At 54.8% G+C, this 20107-nt stretch overlaps 1 protein-coding gene, 1 long non-coding RNA gene and 1 other non-coding gene across 3 annotated transcripts; all 3 read right to left on the reverse strand.

The window, feature by feature from the left end:
- Positions 1–772: 772 nt before the first annotated feature.
- LOC121232486 lies at positions 773–1736 on the reverse strand. Its single transcript, XR_005930996.1, has 3 exons — positions 1691–1736; positions 1213–1298; positions 773–794 (listed from the first exon to the last, which is right to left on the reverse strand). It is a non-coding gene; the product is annotated as an uncharacterized LOC121232486 (long non-coding RNA).
- Positions 1737–10001: 8265 nt separating this feature from the next.
- LOC115333252 (outer dense fiber protein 3-like) lies at positions 10002–13601 on the reverse strand. Its single transcript, XM_029995947.2, has 6 exons — positions 13355–13601; positions 12339–12539; positions 12020–12121; positions 11540–11661; positions 10971–11111; positions 10002–10155 (listed from the first exon to the last, which is right to left on the reverse strand). The coding sequence occupies exons 1-6, from the start codon at positions 13584–13586 to the stop codon at positions 10069–10071; spliced, it is 885 nt and encodes a 294-aa protein (XP_029851807.1). The 5' UTR covers positions 13587–13601; the 3' UTR covers positions 10002–10068.
- A 1167-nt stretch (positions 13602–14768) lies between these two features.
- Positions 14769–14853, reverse strand: LOC115333454. The gene has a single exon (XR_003920803.1). It is a non-coding gene; the product is annotated as a small nucleolar RNA SNORD45 (small nucleolar RNA).
- Positions 14854–20107: the final 5254 nt, after the last annotated feature.

Below are 20107 nucleotides of genomic sequence, written 5' to 3' on the forward strand. Positions count from 1 at the left end.
CGGGAGCGCAGCGGTGGGCCTGGCTGGAGGAGCTGGCTCCTGCCTGCTTGCCTCCTTCGTCCTGGGGGAGCTGCCTGGACATGGTGGGGAGCAGACTGCAAGAGACACCAGGAGGAATCGGCGTGAGCGTGGGGCAGGTGGGTGCCCCGTGCTCTCCGGCTGGTGTCAAAGCTCCCCAGGCTGCCAGAAGAAAGCGGTGGAGGTGGGACCGTTTCCCCATGGCAATGGGGGGGCCTTTCCTGAGCCCCATCAGATGGATGGGAGAGGACTGCACCTCAGGTCTACCGTAGGAGCAAGCAAAGGAACGTGGGGTGCACTCAACATCCGCTGCCTTCCCGCTAGGGGCCTGTGATGGGGCAAACAAGCTCGTAAAAAACCGTGGGGCACGTGCCAGGGAACCTTCCCGAGTCCCTACAAGCCGGAGTCCTCCAAAGGGGACGCCTCTCTACGTGGGCGCAAGGGTGCCTTTCATCCCTTCCCACAGGGGTCTCACCCGGCAGAAGGCTTCTTCTCCGTGTCTTGCTGCCTGGTGCCCGGCCCCTGTTTGGCAGCGCGGGGAGGGAATACTTCACCCCGCCTCTGCAGCAGCTTGTCAGGCCCTGGCTTCCCTCTGTACCTGGGAAAGGAGGAAGCTCTTCAGAGCAGCCCCCGTGGGGAGTGCGTTTGAAACCGGGGCTCTGGACAGCAGGGACCCCTTCCCGTACCTCTTCTGACCCTGTGCTTTTCTGCAACCTTCTTGTGCCAGGTGGAGAAAGCCTTGGACGCCGATCTTGCTGATCACCAGGAACTGAAACCTGGAACGCAAATGATGACACAGGCTTGAAGAACGGTGACCTCCTACCCTCTGCAGCTTGCCAGCACTAATCCTCCCGACTGTCGTGCGAGGCGTCGCATCCCTTTTCCTTTGTGGCCCTGCACAGGTTTTAATCGGCAATCTCCCCCAACCCAGCGCCGCCTCAACCACGTGTAGCTGGTTCTCTCTGGTGGGAATGACAACAGGCTGGGCGTGAGAAACACGATCGCGATGCCGGGTCACTCCAGGAGAATACACGCATAGTGCCAGCTCAGCATTAGTTAACCAGAAACCAGTCGCTTCACAACTGATCCCTGACTCGATGCCAAACGTCAAGCCCTGACAAACGCGTGCTCCTGAGCAGGAGCTGGGAAGCCGCCCGCTCGGCCGTCAAGGGCTGGCAGAGGAAAAGCACGCACCTCGGGAACGCGTGGGCAGGAGCAGCCTGCATCTCCTGGGCGGCGGTCGCTCCACCGGAGACAGCTGCCCCTGGCGTCCACAGCCTCTGCAGAGTGACACAGAGCTGTTAGAAGGTTTCCAAAGGCAGTTTCCTCTTGGCTCCCAAAGGAAGCAGACCTGTCCTCCCACTCCAAAAGCAAGCCACTTCTCCAAACCTCTCTGCCAAATCCTCCTCCATCAGCGTTAGCCCTTGCTCTGCTCTGGAGAAGCTGCACAGCCAACACTGAGACCCGCGCAATAACACCCGCTGGGCTTTTTGTAGGGCAAGGACCCAGAAGAAACTTTCTTTGCTAATGGAGAAGTCAGCGGGGGCAAGCACGGCGAAAGGTGTCTGACCGTCCTGCCACGTCCAGGCTGGCCAACGCGACCGGGTTGCTCACCCTTCATTAAGGCTTCCCAAAGACACGGGAGCAGCCCTCAAAACCTCCAGCAACTTACAGTGTGAAGCAGCGCAATCTGGCTGGCCTTGCTCTCCAGCCCTGTGATGCAGTCAGAATAGAACCGCATGCACAGGAGGGTCGTCGTTGCAGGACAGAACAACCAATGTCCTTGAAGGCGAAGGAGAGGCGCTGCCCCGTTCTTCAGTTGGGAAGAGTACAAGAGGATGGTCTCTTGCACGCAGTCCTTCACCACGTGCCGTGGGAAGGAGGTGGCTTCGCGACAGCCGCTTGTAGTTCAGCGGCTTGATCTTGACATCGCCTGCGAGGAGGAGGAACGCGGTCACTGTCACAGCAGGCCAAATTTCCACATAAGGTTCATAACAAAATGCCAGAGGGAAGGGCGCTCATAGAAACAGCCCTTGGGGAGCGGTTAGTTTTGGGGGAGCGCAAGCCACCCCCTGACCTTTAGAGGCAGTTCTCTACTGCTCCCAGCCCTTCCCAAAGAGCCGAGAGCACACGTTCCCCGCCCAGACATGGAGGGGGAAAGCGGAGGGGTGGCCGCTGCTTCCTCACCGGGGATATACCACTGTGGGGAACGCGAGCTCCTGCGGACATAACACATCAAGCTCCAGTCGGAAGACGGGTCTTCGAACCGCATACACCTCTTCTCTGCCCTGGAATTGCTCTTGGAACCATCGCGAAGTCCCGAGTCCTGCGACCAGGACACCCTGCCCAGGAAAAAGACAAAAGGCTGATGAGCGAGTACTTCAGAGACGGGAAGAGTGAAAGCTTAGGAAAAGGCCCGTGTTCTCCATTTGTTTTCTTGCCCTCCTCAAAATATTTGCTACATCCCTTGGCTAGAGAAGATCCCAGGCAATTCCAGCACAGGGAGGGAATACCCCTGGGACTGATTCCCGGGGATTATCCTTGGCGTGGCAACAGCATAATCGCCTGCCTCTCTGCTCGGCCTCCTCCGCTCTGACCACAGCGAAGGGTGAAGCCCTATCGTGTGCTGAATGCTTTCTCAGACTAGATCTGGACTTGGTTTCTCTCCTGGTTGACCAAGAAGCAGCTCTGAGCACACGGGGTTGTCTCGGTGTGCCGCCACGCTGCTCAGGGAGGGATTGCTTCCCGGGGTCCAGGCCCTCCGGGGCAAAGGGGGACCGAGACGCCAGCCCACCTTGTCCTGCTTCACAGCTGTCCCAGGATGTACGCAGACACAGCATCCAAATAGCCACAACCTCTGGAAAGCAAAGGAAAGAGGTGTCGGGCTCCGGGCCAGCCAGCTGACAGCCTCTCGCAAGCTCCTCGCCCAGGGGTTGACAGATGCCGGTGTCCGCAAACTGCCCAGACAAACGCGGCCGTGGCTGCGGAGCTGGGCTGTGCCCCACTTTCCGACTGCCAGCCTTACTCTGCTCCCGGGGCGGGGCTGGGGTAGAAAAGGGGATGTGGGAAGGGCTCAGGACCGGGGGCTGTGGCCATCTAACCCCCAGAAAGCCTTGGCACCCCAGAGCCCAGGACGTGATCTGCCAGCCTGGTAGCACAAGGGGGTCCCATGGGGAGGACGAGAGGTTCTCCCAAAGGAGACTTTGTTCAAGGGAAAGGGCTGATTTACAGCACAGGCATTTCCAGCCGGCTCGCGAGAGCCCTGTGGGAGCTGTAGCTTGTCCCCCCCAGCCCCCGGGACGCAGGAGCCCTTTTCATCCCAGAGCCAGAACCCCACGAGGGGCCAGCTCCCAGGAAAGCTGGCCCTGGATGGCCCCCCTCCCAAGGGGACGGAGCCATTCCCATGGGAGCCTCGGGGCTCCGGGCAGCACCGGGACCTGGTTGCCACAATCGTCCCCCGAGTCCAGTGGGACCCCCAGGCAGGGCTCTTGCAGCAGCCCCCGGCCCCGTCCAGGTCAACCCCCACAGCCCGGTAGCTGCAGCTTTTTTCCAGAGGCCAGTCCCGGTGCGACCCCTCGGGAAGGAATTCCCAAACCCCTTACCCTTGGTGGAGAGCTGCAGGAGCGTGGGGAACAAGCTGCTGAGCTCCAAGCTGATGGCCACGGTGCAGCAGCCCTCCATCGCGCCTGCCGCTTGCCCTCAGCTCAGGGAAAGGGATGCTCTTCGCAGCTCCTCGCCCAAAACTCCTCTCCGACGTGCCCCTGCTCCTCTGCCGGTCACAACGGGTCCCCCCAGCGCAGCCCCGCTGCCCTCCCGATCCCGCTCCTGCTGTGGAGCAGCTCCGAAGGGCAGCAGTGGGGAGCCCCTGAGCAGTGCCCAGCAGCGCCCAAGCCTCGCCGGGAAGTGCCGGCAGCGCTGGGGAGACCTCCCTGGGATGCGGGGCATCCCCCTGTGACATCAGCCCGCATCCTTTGAAGGTGCATTATGACGCCAGCAGGGAGCCGGCGCAGCCGGGGAGAGAGGAGATGGATTTCCCTTCTTGTCCTGGGAAGCAGCCATCCCCGTTCTCTCCGAGTTGCTCCGGTAGAGCTTGCCCTTCCCTGTGCTGGGAATTGTTAGGATGAATAGCCTGGCTTAGCACTAGAAGCTGAAGGAGTTGAAGCCTCAGGCCGCAAGAGCTGAGCGAGAGTCAACTTTCTGATAAAGCTAATGCTGCTGACACAGAACTAGCTGAAACTGGCAGATGCGAGCAGAATGAAGACGACCAAGGAAACGATTCCAAGAGAATGAGGTAACTTCAGAAGAATGCCAGCCCAGTGTGGAATAATTGCTGGAGGTGACTTATTGATATGTCCCCCCGCCTCTCGTAAGGGAAGGTGACCCTCCAGGGTGGAATACAGTGGATATGCAAGGAATCTGTTCCATAATAATTCCCTAAGCAACATGACCTGCAACCTTAGATGTCAGCAACACGAGGGGAGCTTGGTGTGCTGACTCTGAGAAGCAACACGGAGGGACGCCGCGGCCACGCTCTGCGAAATCACCGCAGGGATGGGGAACTGGAACCAGAGGAACAAGAACGGAAGGTTCCTGCATTGAATCCACTGAAGCAAGGAGGTGAAACAAGGGGGTTCTGTCAACGCTGTTGTCTTACTTCTGATTTATATCATCAGTGCCCAGTTCTGGAGTACTGACATGGAACTTTGCTCATTATAATCTCATTATAATAGCAAAACACACCTCTGTCCCAAAAGCTACCCGCCTCTAAGGTGCAACCACCCCTCACTGAGCATGCGCTCTGAATTTTCTCTAGCATATACCTTTAAAAGTAAAGCGAGGAGATGTTACAAACCAAGCATATAAAGGTAAGTATGACTAGAGTCACTCAAGCTCCACCTAAAAATAAGAAAATAGTACAAAAGGGCTTAAGAGAGGAGGAATGCTGGGGAAGATACCATCATAGACAAGTCGGGAGGACATCCCTGACTTCTGGGAGCAGTCGAGGGGCTGAACGTCTCTCTTCCCGCCCTACCATAGAGATGCCTACTGGGTGAGATTCGGACCCTCAGTTATACCGAGTGCTTCCCCGGGAAACTCAGAAAGCTCTGTAGAGTTTTTCCATCATTTAGTGTGCTTGTAGTCGACTGCATTATTATTTGCACGTGCTTTGCAGACAGCGTACGTATCACCGGCAATCCAAAAGAACCTGTACTCCTGTTGCTTTAATAAACTGTACTATTCATTAAAATCTAGCCGTGATAGCTCGTTGAACGTGACTAAATGGAAAGGACAGTGCAACTATTAGTGCATCTGTAATCGTGATAGTTCAATATATCGAACGTGACCGGACTTAGAGTGCTGAATTGGGCATCACGCAGAATCTAAGCCTGGCCGCCCCCAGCCCCCCTGATATCTGAGGACAAGCTGGAATGCACGGGGGTTTATTTTCTGCCAAACTTCGTTACGCTTTAACGCAACAGTCACCTTGTCACCATCACTGTGTCACAGTCACCGTGTCTGTCACCAGCACCAGCACCGTGTCACCATCTCCGGCACCATGACACCATCACTGTGTCACCGTCACCATGTCACCGTCACAGTCACCGTGTAACCATCACTGTGTCACTGTCACCGTCACCATCGCTGTGTCACTGTCACCATGTCATCATCACCATCGCTCTGTCACCGTCACCATGTCACCATTGCAACGTCACCATTGCAATGTCACCGACCCCACCATGCGGTACTTGGCCCTCTGGGAATGGGACACCATCAGTGTCAGTGTGTCACCACCACCACCTCACAGTACCCATCCTGCTGATGGATGGCGGCACTGTCACCGTGCCACCCTCAACCGCGTCACTGTCAACCATCACCACCACCACCCGCGGTACTCGCCCTGCTGCCGAGTATGTTCGAGTATGGCTGGGGGCTGGTGCGGAGCCCCTACGGGCAGGACGTGGCCTGGGGGGTGTCCCTGCTGCAAGGTGGGGGGGAGAGGGGGGGGACATGGGGACAGAGATGGGAAGGGGAGACATGGGGGGGGCCCTACGGCAAGGCAGGATTTGACCGTCCTCTCTCCAGCGCTGAGGCAGGCATTGGGAAAGCACGGGGCTTGCCCCTGCATCAGCACCTTCATCTCACTCAGAGATGGGGATACAGCACTGACCTTCTGGCACCAGGAATTCTCAGATAGGCGGAACGATCCCCCGTCCATCCAGCGCTGCAATAAAGAACGCCTGCTTTCTAAAACGCCAAAATTGAGCCTCTAGAGAGTTTCTGAAGTGCCGACTTAACGGTAGCAGTGTCAGTTAATCCCAGGAGCCACAGGCCCTGTACCTGCTGCCATCGCCTCCTCTCCATCAACTGTTTTCCAGTCTCTTCCACCTCAGCCCAGCTCAGATACTCAGGGCTGACTGGGGGCTGGCGACCCTCGGGGCAGCCGCGGGAACCGCTCCCACCTTGGTTGTGGGGTTGTCCCTGGGGCTGAGCACTCGGGCCCAGGGCTGGCGACCACGGAAGGGCCCGTGGGCCGTGAGGAATCCAGGTCCCCCCCAGACCCGTCCGCGCTGGGGGGAGATACCTGCCCCTGCGCCTGGTCCTGGTCTTATCCCTATCCCTATCCCTATCCCTATCCCTATCCCTATCCCCCTCCTCGCCCCGGCTGCCCCCAGCCCATCTCTCCTCCATTTCTCCTCAGGCTGCTCAGCCTCCCGCCCCCTCTATCTGGGACTGACAGGCCGCCTCCGGCTCCGCTGATTGGCTCAGCCGTGGCCAATGGCGCAGCTGTTGCCAGGCCGGCAGGGGCAGCCGAGGCCTCTCCTCACAGAGCTGCCCCCCGCCGCTGGCGAAGATGGACGGATGGATCCACGGAGTGATGCCCGCGACTTTTGCTGGGAATGCTGTCCCGGAGCCCGGCCACAACTAGGGCCGTGCCTTCCCCACCCCGCTCTCCCCCGCCGTGTTAGGTCTCCTTGTTGCCACCAGCTGGTTCCCAAGGCTGGGCCCGGCCCGCTCTCCTGGAAGCCAGGGCTGCGGCCTTGGCTTTTCGCCCTGCTCCCTCCCCTCGGCATCCTCAGCTCCACCACCTCAGGGTCACCGCAGCCAAGGCTGCTGCCGACTTTCAAATCCCCAAACAGTTCCTCCTTGTTCACCAGCGCCAGGTCCAGCAGAGCACCTCTCCTTCTGGGTTCCTCCCTCAGCAGCACCAGGTCCAGCAGAGCACCTCTCCTTCTGGGTTCCTCCCTCTCCTCTGGGTTCCTCCAGCACCCGCACCTGGTCCAGCAGAGCACCTCTCCTTCTGGGTTCCTCCATCTCCTCTGGGTTCCTCCATCTCCTTCTGGGTTCCTCCATCACCCGCACCTGGTCCAGCAGAGCACCTCTCCTTCTGGGTTCCTCCTTCTCCTTCTTGGTTCCTCCATCACCCGTGCCAGGAACTGCACTCTAGAAGCCTCCTAGATTGCCTGAGCCCTGCTGGACCGTCCTTCCAGCAGGTACCAGGGTGGTTCAGGTCCCCCATGAGGACCAGGGCCTGTGAACGTCAGGCTTCCTTCTTCACTTGTTTGAAGAAGACCTCGGCTACATCTTCCTCCTGAACAGGAGGTCTCTAGCAGAGCCCTGCTAACACGGCAGCCACCTTGGTCTGTCTGCTGACCCTGACCCACAGGCTGGCTCCTGTCCCACCCCAAGCAGGAGGCAAGTCCACCTCCTCGCCTTCCCAGCCGGTCCTTCCCGACGAGCCCGCGTCCCTCCACCGCAGCCTTCCCACGGTGCCATCTACCCACCACACCTCCGTGGTCCCAGCGTGGTCACAGCCCTGTAATCCCACGCAGACTCTGGCCCTGCGAGTGGTTCTCCACGCTGCGTGCGGGAGCGTGCAGGCGCTTCAGGGAAGCACCAGCTGTGCTGGTGTCCCCGGGAAGGGGGCGAGAGCCTCCTCCATCGTGCTGCCTCTGTGTCGGGATGTGCGGGAGAGGGGCTGCACGTGTTCGCGCTGTGGGGTATGCGTGGACTTTACTCCCTCCTGCCCCTACGAGCCCTTCTGGGATCACGCACGGCGGGGTGTAACCCCTTTAGACCATCACCAGGCACAGACCAGTCAGTCCAGCTGGGAACAGCCCCAGAGCCCTTTATTTTGTATTTTTAGGTGGATCTGAGAAGCTGAGAAGCCTCCCAGCCCCTTTTTGCTAACAGCCACTGCTACAGCCGCCGCCTCCGGCACCTTCTCCTCCGCTGCGGTACCAGCATCGCGTGCTAGGGAGGAAGAAAGAAAGCCTGTGACCGTATGGACAGGGAGAAGGCAGAGAAATCCTGCAGGTGTCGCTCAGGCCACCGGTGATGGGATCTGCTTGCGACGAAGCCTCAAGTTGTCTGTGAAGAGGGGGAGGCCCCTGATGCCCGAGGCCATGAGAAGGTCCCAGGTGCAGCTGATGAGCCGGGGGCTGAGTCAAGTGGGGCAGAGACCTTGGGGGTCCCCTACAGGGGTCCCCCTCGGGGCAAGGTGTCTTGGGGCAGGACTCTGCGAGGGAAGGACGTGCTCTCTGGTTTGGAACGGGGAGAGACAGCCATCGGAGGGACCCCTCTGTATCTACAGACTCCCGAGGGGTGCTTGCGCTCCTCTTTAATTAGGACATAAGCAGAGTCTTCGCCTACGTCTCAGGACGACGGGTGACGCCATCCAGGCCCCAAAGTCGCCTGCTGCGGGTCCTATACTGCACGGCGGTGACTGGTGGAACGACCGACTGTCACTCCCTGCTGTACCACTCAGGGCTGGGCTCACACCACCAGATCCCACAGCTCCAGCTTCCCACCTGGCTCCCGCTTCCCAGATTGCCTTCATTGCAAGGCTGCCCTGCAGTCTGATGGAGCGAGCGAGTATTGCGCATGCTTTTGAACCGCCCCCAGCAGGCAGGATGCCTTGGCATGGGCTGCGTCAAACAGCCGTCCGTGCTCCTGGGATGCAGCCGTCGCCTTGGGCTGCAGGTTCCCCTCTTGCTGCTCTCCCTGATGATCCACACCCCGGCTCCGAACCTCTCCGCTCGTGTGCCGGTGGTAGTTGACCAGCACCTTCACGGCCTGCGTCCCTCTTCCCGGGCCACTTGCTCTCCCCGGACGCCTGCTGCAGCTCCGCCATCCTGCGCGGGCTTCTGTCCAACTTGCCGAGAGGGGACGGAGCCGTCGTCGTCTGCTGCCGCATCCTGCGACTCTCCTGCTTGGCTTCTCACACGGAAGCAGAGCGCCGACTCCCGGCGCCGACGTCCTCTCATCACGACGTGCCCGTCTGCAGGCTGCTGCACCGTGCAGCCCTGGCGAGGGCCAGATCCCGCCGGCAGCCGGGCCATGGATCGGCGGGTTCCTGGCCACGCTGGCCAACGCCTCCGTGCAGTCAGGCATGGTATTCTGTGCTCCCGCTGACCTCCACCCCTCCTTCTGCGATTTTTGGCTCCTCCACCGGCTCCATTTACTCTGTCTCCATCGATGATAGAGCTGTCCCCTACCTCTGGCCACTGGCAAGTGGGGCAGCACAGGAGTCTTTCCTGGGCCCTGCGCAAGAAGGTGCGCTTTTATAAGGTGACCCGGAGGACGCAACCGTCATCACGTCTGTTGGATTCTTTCTCCTCAACTGTCGTCGTTCTGGGGACTCGCCTGTGCTATTCAGCCCACGGCGAGAGGTCACGCCGAGCGGCTGTGTTTCTGGCTGCACCCTGGAGAGAAGCTGCCCGCGTGCACTGAAATTGGGGTGCCGAGGCGGGCTGTGTCCTCGGGGGCAAGCCTGTGCCTGCGGGACGCTCGGCCGTGGGGTGAGAGCGTGTGGGGAAGGGCCGGACTGCTTTCACGGGGCAGCGTTTAGCTGCGGTCAGGTGAAACGGTGCTGTCAGAGCTCTCTGCCTTGCTTGCGCTGTTGATCTCGCTGCTCTCCCCTCGACCTCGTCTTGCAAGGTTTGGCTGAGGCACAGACACAAAATGGAGACGGCCGATCGTCCTCACCCTCGCGCACCCCCTCTCGCCACAGCTGAAGCGAACAGACCAGACCTTTGCGGGTGTGTTGTTTTATTGCAGAGATAGTAGAGGAGTTGTGTAGAGGGAATGGCGGAGTCCAAAAGTGGGAGCAGGTGCCTGGGGCTTGGTCAGCGTCACCTGGTAGGGGAAAAGCGAGAAGAAAAAAGGTGACCGTGGTGCCTTGTTCGCAAGAAGACTTTTGTCTTCGGCGAAGGCCGTCTGGCATAACAAGTTGATGGCCGCGCATTTGCCGTTTGCCGTGCACTGCTGTGTGCGTGCCTGGGCACCTTTAGCTACCTCCCCCTGTGCCAGTGGCGCACTTGATGGAAACCTCCTGTGTGATCAGGACATTTCTAATGGTCTGCTGCTGTTACTGATTGGCATTTCTCCCTTTTTGGAGAGGCATATAAAGGCAAGAGAAAAAAAAAGAGTTTAGGGGCAGGTAAAATCCATCCCTCGAGTGTTTTCAGAAGGCCGCTCAAAGCAAAGAGCTTGTGTCTGACGCAAAACGGAGCGACGTGCCCACTCCGTCTGGCAGGGCAAGCTCATGGCTGGAGCTGAGCTGGCACTGGCACTTGCTCCAAGTCCAGAGCCCTTCTAGCTCCAGCCAGACTTTGCTAGATGCCCCTGCCCTCCCAGCTGATCCCCCCTGCATGAGAAAGGTCTGCTCTTGGCTCTGCTTGTCCCTTCTGCAGCAGCGTGTCCTCCTGCGGAGCTTGTAATGTGCGAGCATGTGTCAGCATTGAGCGTCTGAGCTAGTGCAGAGGCAAAGATGTGTTCTTTGGCCTCCCTCTGCTCGGCTTTGGGCCAAGGCAAGGGAGCAGGCCTGCTGCCCTGCGGTTTGTCACTCCAGTAAGGTGGTCTGGAGTTCTGAGAAGCCCCGTTGGAAGGGGGAGATGCTGAAGGGCTGGTTGTTGCAAAGCAGGGGAGGAGAGGCGGGCAGGCTGCCTTACCTTTCCCGGGCAGTAGTCTGCCGGTCCTGGCTTCACTCTTGTGTCGCCTCCAATTCCACTTCTGCTTCCCATCGTGTACGCGGGAGCCCTGTTTTTGTAGGTGTCCACTTCCACCTTGGGGAATGCAGCAGGACCTGGCGTCTGTAAGAGAGGCAGGGAGGTTGTTGGGTACAAAAGGCAGCAAACAAGAACAACAAAAGTTGATTCTTGCCGGGTGCCCACGCGGGCTGCGCTAGTTGAGCTGGCTGGCCAGAGAAGTGGCGTGAGAGGCATGGAGCGATTGGAACAAGGGCCCCTCCTGTTCCCCTGCAGAGAGGCAGATTTCGCAGAGGAGAGGGAGATTCCCATTAGTGCCGATGAGTTTTGCCCCACCAAAACTGCTAGTGTTGGAAAGCGAGGGACTGTGGGTGTCGGCGTTGCTCTTGGCAGCAGGATAGCCACGGGACCCACGGCTTCTGGGGTTTTGCTGCTGGTGCAGGGAAGTGGGCGCGAAGAGAGGCTGCAGCAGGCGTCGGGGCCCTTCGGCCCTGAGGAGAGCAGCTGCGAGACAGCAGAGAAGCGTAGCTCACCTTGGCGAGGTCTTCAGCAAAGCCGTTGTGCTTACTCTTCCCTTTCATGGAGTAGCAGGGGCTGGCGTGGGTGTAGGCTGTGTTGGGTCCCACCAGCCTGGGCAGGGTGTAGGTGCCAGGACCTGGAAGGGGAACGGGAAGAGAGCGTGTGTGAGTCCGGCGGGGAGAGGAGCAGCGCCTGGCTGGGACAGAAGCAGCCTGCCAAGCCTGCTGCGAGGAGCTTGAAGGATGTCTCGCCCTTCTCCCAACGCCTCCGTCTTTTGTCGCACGCGGCGTGTGCCGGCAGCTCCAAGCCCGAGTTGCCGGTTCTTTTGTGGGATGGGAGAAGCTGGTGCTCCGGGACATCAAGCAAGCTTGTCAAGAGACCCTTGCGCCCCGCTGCGTAGGCTTTTCGCTAGGCCTGTCAAAAAAGCTGCCCGGCAGGTTTTCCCTGGAGGACACGCGGGCTGCAAGCGTGTGTATTTCCCCGAGTTCCCTTACCTGGAGTTTCGTTGGTTTTGACGGCCTTGTGCCGGAAGGCCATGGACGGCGCCGGCGCGCATTTGTAGAGGTGTTGGTTGGCCTTGTCGGTGGAGTAGTCACCTAGGGAGAAGCAGAGAAAAGCAGGGAAGCTGGGCTCTCTTCCTTAAGCCAAAGAGGAAGGGTCAGGAGGAGGTGCTCAGCCATGGTTGCCTTCTGTCTGGAAACCTCTGAAGCTCCTTCGGGACGCGAGCTGATGGTGTTGTGCCCCGGTAGCACAGGGCAAAACGGCAGGCGTGCTTGTGTCGCCTGGAAGAAGTGCTGGAGAAACGGTACTCACTTGGTCCAGGGGTGACCTCGGTCGTTATCTTGGGAAGTCCGCCCATGTGCTGTGCCGGAGCCACGTACTTCCCGTTCCTGGTGATGGAGGGCTGGACGTAGTACCGAGGGCCCGGAGAGCAACTGTCTGTGCCGGGAGGTTTGGCCCTTTGAAAAGTGTACGCAGGGGCTTTGGCTTTGGTGGGATTGTGAACCAGGTAACCTAGGAAGAAAAGCCTGTGAAAGGACACCTGCCTGCAACTCCATATTCAAAGCTAGTTTCTAAGTGGAGTAGCTGGAGTTGCCGGCCTCAAGAATTTCCCTTCCTGTGTGGTTTTGGTCCTCCAAGAATGATACCGGCAGGCCAATACAACGGTACAATGACTTCCAGCAAGAACAGTCTAGGCACTGTGCAATTAATCAGAATGGCACCAAAATGCAATTGTGATGAAGTATTAAATCCCCAAACAGTTGCTACGCTAACTTAAAGCAAATGTAAAGATCGCCTCTCTCACGTTTTGCTTTCCCGCAGCCCCAGTGGGAAAGAAATGGAAACCTTACTGCTATTATGGAGGAGGAGGAGAAGAAGGTGGTGAAGGAGAAGGTGGTGGTGAAGGAGAAGGTGGTGGTGAAGGGGAAGAAGAGAAGATGAAAACGGGGGAGAAGAATAGGAAGAGAAGATGAAGTAGAATCGGAGAAGATGAAGAAGGAGGAGAAGAAGAGGAGAAGAAGAAAAAGAAGAGAAGAAGAAAAGGATGAGGTGGGAGCAGCAAGTTCGGAGCAAAGACAGAGAAGAAGCTTCCTCCTGTGCTCTCAGGGGTTAGGGTGCTGCTACGGCCACCGCTGGGCTCAGCAGAGTCCGGCAGCTCTTTTCCCGGGCTTTCCCCAGAGCAGCCTGGGCCCTCCTCTGGCCCTCCTGCATCCTTGCTGCAGCTGAGAGCACGGAGGCTTGGAGCAACGGGGAACGGAGCCGTGGCTGCTTGTCCCCCGGAGGCAGCGGATGTATGTGGTGCACCCCGCTTGCGACGGTGGTTTTACCTGTTGTCCCGGGGATCGAGTACTTGGGTCCCGGGCTGGTGAACTGGGCCATGATGGGGCCGCGTGGGCGATGAGGTCTCCAGGTGCCCACCCAGGCTCCGTCCACGTCGGAGGTGGCTACCGAGCCTACGGCAAGAGCGGGAGAGTTGCCGAGGGGCTTCCCTGGCGGAGACCCGGCGTGAAACCTCCCCGGGAGGAGCAGCAACGCTTCACCTTTCTCCGCCTTGGCCATCGGACTGGGTGCAGGATGAGCTTGTCGCCCGCTGCAGCTCTCGGTCGCAGAGCACGGCGAGAGCGAGGGCAGGCAGCGATCGCGCAGGAGAGGTTGTGGTCTCGGCTGCCAGGTGGCCTTGGGGAGAGGCCTCGGCTTGTCACGGAGACGCCCGGTGACGTCATAGAGCTCCGGGCGCCTGTCGTATGGGCTGTTGCATCATACGGCTGACGGGGAGCTGGGGACGTCCAGCTGGCAGGGCCAGACCTTGATGAGGTCTGCACAGCAGAAACATGCAACGAGGGAAAAAGTGATGTGATTTCTGTGTTTAATCTGGCAGCCTTGTGTTCTTATACTGTTGGGCTGACATAATAAGATGAACGTAGCTTTGAACACCCGGAACTTCTTTTTCGTGTCCTATTTTCCAGGCGTCCCTTAACCTACGGTTTTCCTCCTAGGGAGGGTGAGTCGGGCCCGGTGTTAGTCAGCAGAATTTGCTGCTGGGGGCTCTCAGGTAGCGAGGTTTAGGAATACCTCTGTGGCGCCGCTTTTGGGAGTTTCTCCTTGGAAATCGAGGCAAGAGAGCCCTTTCCCAAGGTGCAGAAGACACGGCGTAGACTTGTGTGCACTTTCTAGGTCATGCAAGTAAAGCCAGATGCCAGCCAGAGATCGGGAGCGTGTTCACATTTCTCCCCGATAAGTCAAATGCCCCATTTTTCATGGGTTTCTCATAGGAATAAGAATTGCGAGCGGGCACAGAAGGGTTTCTGTACTGGGCCTGGCTGGGATACAGGTAATTTTTTTGTCATCGCAGCCTGCACGGTGCTGTTTTCAGCGTTGGTAGCACACCGATGTTTAGCTACTGCTGAGCAGTGCTTATGCAGAACCAAGGTCTTCTCTGTTTCTCACTCTGCTGCCCCAGCGAGCTGGCTGGGAGGGGACACAGCAGAGACAGCTGCCCCGAGCTGACCGAAGGGGTACCACGGTCCATACCGCGTAGTGTCATGCTCAGCAAGAAAACCGGGACTGGCGGAGTCTTTCCAAGGCAGCCATTGCACCAAGATGGCTGGGCATCTGCCTGCTGGTGAGAGGTGGTCGGTGGTTGCTGTCACATCCGTTGGTTTCCTTTTTTGTTCCCTGCACTTGTTAAACTGTCTTTATCTCGACTCCCTTAGGTCACAGCCTAAGGAAACCGGAGCTTCCTGGGTCTCAGAGCAATTCTAGAGCTACAGTGGCGACAGACATCAACTCTAGATCAGATAGTACATGCCAACGCTCATCACTGACCCAAGAAGACATGCTCCTCCTGTCCTACCCAAGGGTTTCAGGTCCAACACACTTTCTTCCTAAAGCAGGACGCTACCTTATTTACTTGTAACACCATTCCTACGTTCCTTGAGATGGGGCTAGAGGTAGGTTACGCAAGCCATCAAGCCACTGTTTGGGAGCACCAGAGCCTTTTGGGTACTGTTTGTTACCACAGTTTGCGTGAGAAGGAAACTAAAACACAGAATAGACGGCGAGAAATTCAACCTGCCATGGAGATAGCTACAGGGAACAAGTACGATTGGGACCAAGTCCTTTTTCTCAGGGGAAAAGCACACACCAAATAAATAATTGCTGAACAGACCAATACAATTCAAGTTAAACAGGAAAGAACCAGCAGATTTGAGGAGCACAGCATAAGAACTGACTACCACAATACTTGCTTTGTATAGTACTAAAGCATAAACCCACTATACATACACAAAAAGTGTATGTATTACATAAACATATAGTTCCTGTAAGCATTACATCATTATTTAAATACATTTTAATATACACTAATGTCTATTTCTGTGTGTATAAATATCCATAAAATCCAAACCTTTACTCTTCCCCTGACCACACACACCTTTCACCTCAACGTACACCAAGAAGCGTTGTAAAATCCACAAGTAATTATCTACGAAACTCCAGTAAAAGCTGTAGCTAAGAAATATTTCAAGACGACTGCTACAAAATTCATCAGGAACACAAACACCACCACCAGTTAAGGAACATTAAAAGCACAATGTTCCCAAATCTGACAACTCTTTTAGGACATGAATCCTAAAGTTTTGCCCCTTACATTATTATTTTTTTAATTAGGTGGTGAAATAGTTTTTGCCATTGGTATCCAACAGCACCCGGTTCCCACATCAGCAGTCATCAAGATCGCTAATTAAAAGTGTTTGTTTCAACAGCTACCCTGTTCGCTTTACCTGGACGTGCTGAGGGCCGACAGGAGACGAGGATCGTGACCTGTGCTGGCACTTGCTCCACCGCATCCGTGCTGACGTGATTTGACAAACGCCAGAATTTCGTCTGCCTTCATTTGGCGCAGCCATCCCACAAGAGCCACTGCTGTCTGCCCCCAGGTAACACTCCTCATGCCAAAACACTCCGAGGGACCGTGGCCCTAAGCAGGGCATTATTTTAGTCCTTAATCAAATAAGCGCAGCATCAAAACAGAGCAATGGAAATGCCGTAGTTAACATTTACAAAGTTTGCAGCACGTCAAATGCTTCCCATCCCATTAACAACCTCGGATGTATGAACCGCTCATGAATATGACCTGCATTACGCACGCCTGCGCATACCTACAGGCATGTGTGCGTGTATACGCCTACGCTACTACATTTCCTTCCTCCCTTCTATTTTCTAGTCTAGAAGCATCAAGCTAAATGTCAAATGAAGCACATGCAAGTGGTAAGGTACCAGTTCACTTCGGATCATCGGTTACTACCTTGGCACCCAAGCTACTGCTCAAATCACCATGAGTCTCAAAAAGAAAAAGTCTAACATTTAACAAAACTCAAGTGCCAAAGCTGCCACAATCGGAAGCTGCACTGGGAAGGGATTTCTTATATGCACATACCTATAGATCTGTATCTCATATTGCCATCTGTGCTATCTTGAGGCAGTACTTCAACCTGTGGGTTTTCAGCACAGCAACAACAGTCATAAGCAAGAGTGCCTCCAGTTACTTGGGGACGCTGTGACATAAGCCATTACTGACGTTTTTCACCTCATGGAACTGGAATCCAATTGTTGGAGGCTACCTCTGGTAACCAACGCCTCTAAAACTGATGCTGCTCGTTGCAGTGTTTATCAACCCCACAGCAAGCACAGGGCAGCGCTGTGCCCGGATTCGGTACAGGCTCCTATCAAGGGAGCCACGTGGAAATATGCCGTGTTGCCTCTCCTTGAAAACAAAGGACATCATTGGATATCACCAAGCAGGTTAGCTAAACACCAAGCTGTATTGCTGGAACAAGATGATGTAGCAATTTCAATGACTTCTGCTCTGAATCCCGCTGTTTTACTCCCAATTTCTGAATCCAGTGAATTGCATCATGACTGTTTGACTACTGTTGGCACAGGTGTATTCCAGTAGACCTAGCCTGCGGGATGAACCCTTGCCTGATGTGGAGTTGGGAGCTATTCACTGATGGGAGCCGTTTTGTACTGAAAGGAAGGCGAAAAGATGTGGTAACATCTACTCAAACTGTAGAAGCTAAATCTCTGCCTAAGAATACTTCTGCCCAAAAGGCAGAACTGGTAGCATTAACATAAGCCTTGGAACTTGGCCAAGAGTCAATATTTATACCAATTATAAGTATGCTTTCAGAGTGGTGCATGCACATGGAGCGATTTGGAAAGAAAGAGGACTTTTAAGCTCGCAAGGAACCCCAATTAAATATGGAGAAGAAATATGAAACTTTTACAGGCAGTTCTGCAAGTTGCAATAATACACTGTAAAGCCCATCAAAGGGGGAACAGTGAAATTGTAAGGGGTAATAAAAAAGCAGATCAGGTGGCAAAAGAAGCAGCTCTAAAAGAGTCAAAATTTGAAGGAGCCTTAATTCCAACACCTCATTTAGAATTATCACTTCCACAATATACCTAGAGAGAAGATCAATTGGCAGAACAATTAGATTGTTCTAAAAATGATCAGGGATGATGGGTGACACCTTTGAAACAATTGTTAATTTTTGAAAAGATGTTGAAAATTTTACTTAAAAGATTACATCAAGAAACACATTTGAGAGCAAATGCATTGGTATTGACTGCCAAAAGATAGGCTGGAGAACCAAAAATGCAAAATCTAACAGATATAATAGTTAAAAGATGGGTTCTTTGTTGTGCTAATAATCCAAAGATTACCAAGAGGGTTACAGGAGAAGTTGTGATACAAGGAATAACTCCTGGGGAATACTGGCCAATAGATTTTATGGAACTACCAAGGTGAAATTCATACAAATACTTACTGGTGATGATAAATACCTTTTCTGGTTGGCCAGAGGCCTTTCCATGTCGTACCAGCAAGGCTAGAGAAATAATTAAGGCCTTATAAAAAGAAATTATCCCTAGGTTTGGTATTTTAGAAGGACCCCATTTTATTGTAGAAATAGTACAGGGAGTTTCTAGATTTTTGAGTATTAAATGAATGAAAGAAATTTCAGCCTTGGAATCCACAGGCTAATGGTAAGCTTGTAGAAATATAAGAGAGGCAATGGAGACAGGGTGGTTGAATAAAATCCTGCTGCTAAAGTCCTGTGTACAGCCCCCATCTGTTAAAATTTAATAGAGAAACAATAACTAGACATGGTTTAGGGTTTAGGAACTAACTACTAGACAATGGGGCTTTATGTTTACATCAGAAAAGGTAATAGATTGTGGTCTGAGCAACAAACCTTGAAGAACGGCTTGGAACTGCCAAGACAGAGTAAGAAGGAGGTAAAAGGTAATTCCTACGGGGGGAAGATTGCGACCACCGACTCATTGACCACCTTGTAGAAGATTTTAGAAAATTTAGGACCATAAGACTGTTAGAAATTAATATAGAATGGGTTAAGGTTATTAATGGCAACAGACCTGCTTAACAGGTCATGAACAGAGTTCTCAGCCTGCCCCCCCTGTATAGCCCCAGTCTGGGACTGGATTAAAACCCAGTCAAGCTAATCAGTAGAGACAGATCAAACAAAAGATGAAAAATCAGCAAGATACAGGTGCGTAGCTGGGGAGTGATTAAAATAGGTAGAACTTACAAAGATAGATGTGGAATAGTTAATGGAACAACCAGAGCGTTTTTTTCAGAATTGTGTAGGTACAAGACTTCAAAGTAAAGGGGATGAGAAGACGACTGACCCAAGATGGACTTCGAAACCCACAGGATGATGACCGAACAGAACAAAAGAAGAACGGATGAGATAAAATGATGATGAATGATAACAACACGGGGACTGAGATCAACTGGAAAATTACAAAGACTTTGGACTGGGATAATGGGTGGTAAAAAGGTATATAAGACTGAGAAATTTTTGGAAGGTTGCCATTCACTGCGGTGGTGGCCCAACTCTGAGTTGTTAATAAAGCAAACCTGGAGAAACCCATGACTGAAAATTCTTTAACAGGGACCTAATCAGTCTGTAAAAATACCTGAAGGGAAGGTGCAAAGAAGAGCAACCCAGGCTCTTTTCAGTGGTGCCCAGTGACAGGACAAGAGGCCATGGGCACAAAGTGAAACTCAGGAGGTCCCCTCTGACCATCACAGAACATTTTTTGACTGTGAAGGTGACAAAGCACTGGCACAGGTTGCCCAGGTTGTGGCGTCTCCGTCCTTGGAGCTATTCAAAAGCCATCTGAAGACTGTTGTGGGTGAGCAGCTCTAGGTGGCCCTGCCTGAGGAAGGTTTGGACCAGATGACCCCAGACGTCCCTCCTAACCTCAACCATTCTGTCATTCAGTGAAATGCTGGTAAGGATGTCTTAGCCCTACAGGACGAGTCCCACGGGATGAGCAAGACCATCTGAATGAGGCTTCTAGATGAATGGGTGATGCCATCAATATAGAAAACGAAGCAGCATGGGAGAGCAATGGGGAAAGCCAACGGTCTGGATTGAGAACTTCCTGGAAAGAGCCAAAAGGAAAAGTGGGGTCCTTGGGTGCAAGATACCCCATGCTCTGGGGGCGAGGTACCTTGTTTGGGACAGCTTCCTTAGCAACACCTGCATCCCCGGAGGGGGATTCCCTGGGCCTGCACCAGGCAGTAGCTGTCTTCCTCAGTAGCGCTTTCCCTTTCATCCCCTGGTAACAACTGTGTCTCTCCATTCCACATTCATGGACCCCCAAACTATGAGCTGAGGAAACACATTTTGCTGAGGGCAAGACCTCCCTGAGGCACGTCTGTACTTTATGAGTTCCAAGAGCCTGTGCAAACCTCGGGGTGGAACTCATTTGGTACCTACATTTGTATTGCAGATGGTTGGGGAGCACCATTACCCAGCAGGCAGTGAGAGATCTGGTCACAGGACAAGATCTGCCTGATGGAGGTGGAGCTTACAGCTGCAGTGTCTCCAAGTCATTGCTCCACTTAAGGTGTGTTTGATAAATGGCTATGTCACTGGAAATAATTCAACTTGGGTGACTTAGTCTCATCGTCAAAATGAGGCAGGATGAATCCCATCCCTGGCAAAGAGCATGCATAAACTGAAGGAACTGCTGGGATTCTGGCTGCC

This window comes from Aquila chrysaetos, chromosome 20 (genome assembly GCF_900496995.4).
Source record: "Aquila chrysaetos chrysaetos chromosome 20, bAquChr1.4, whole genome shotgun sequence".
Lineage (NCBI taxonomy): Eukaryota > Metazoa > Chordata > Aves > Accipitriformes > Accipitridae > Aquila > Aquila chrysaetos.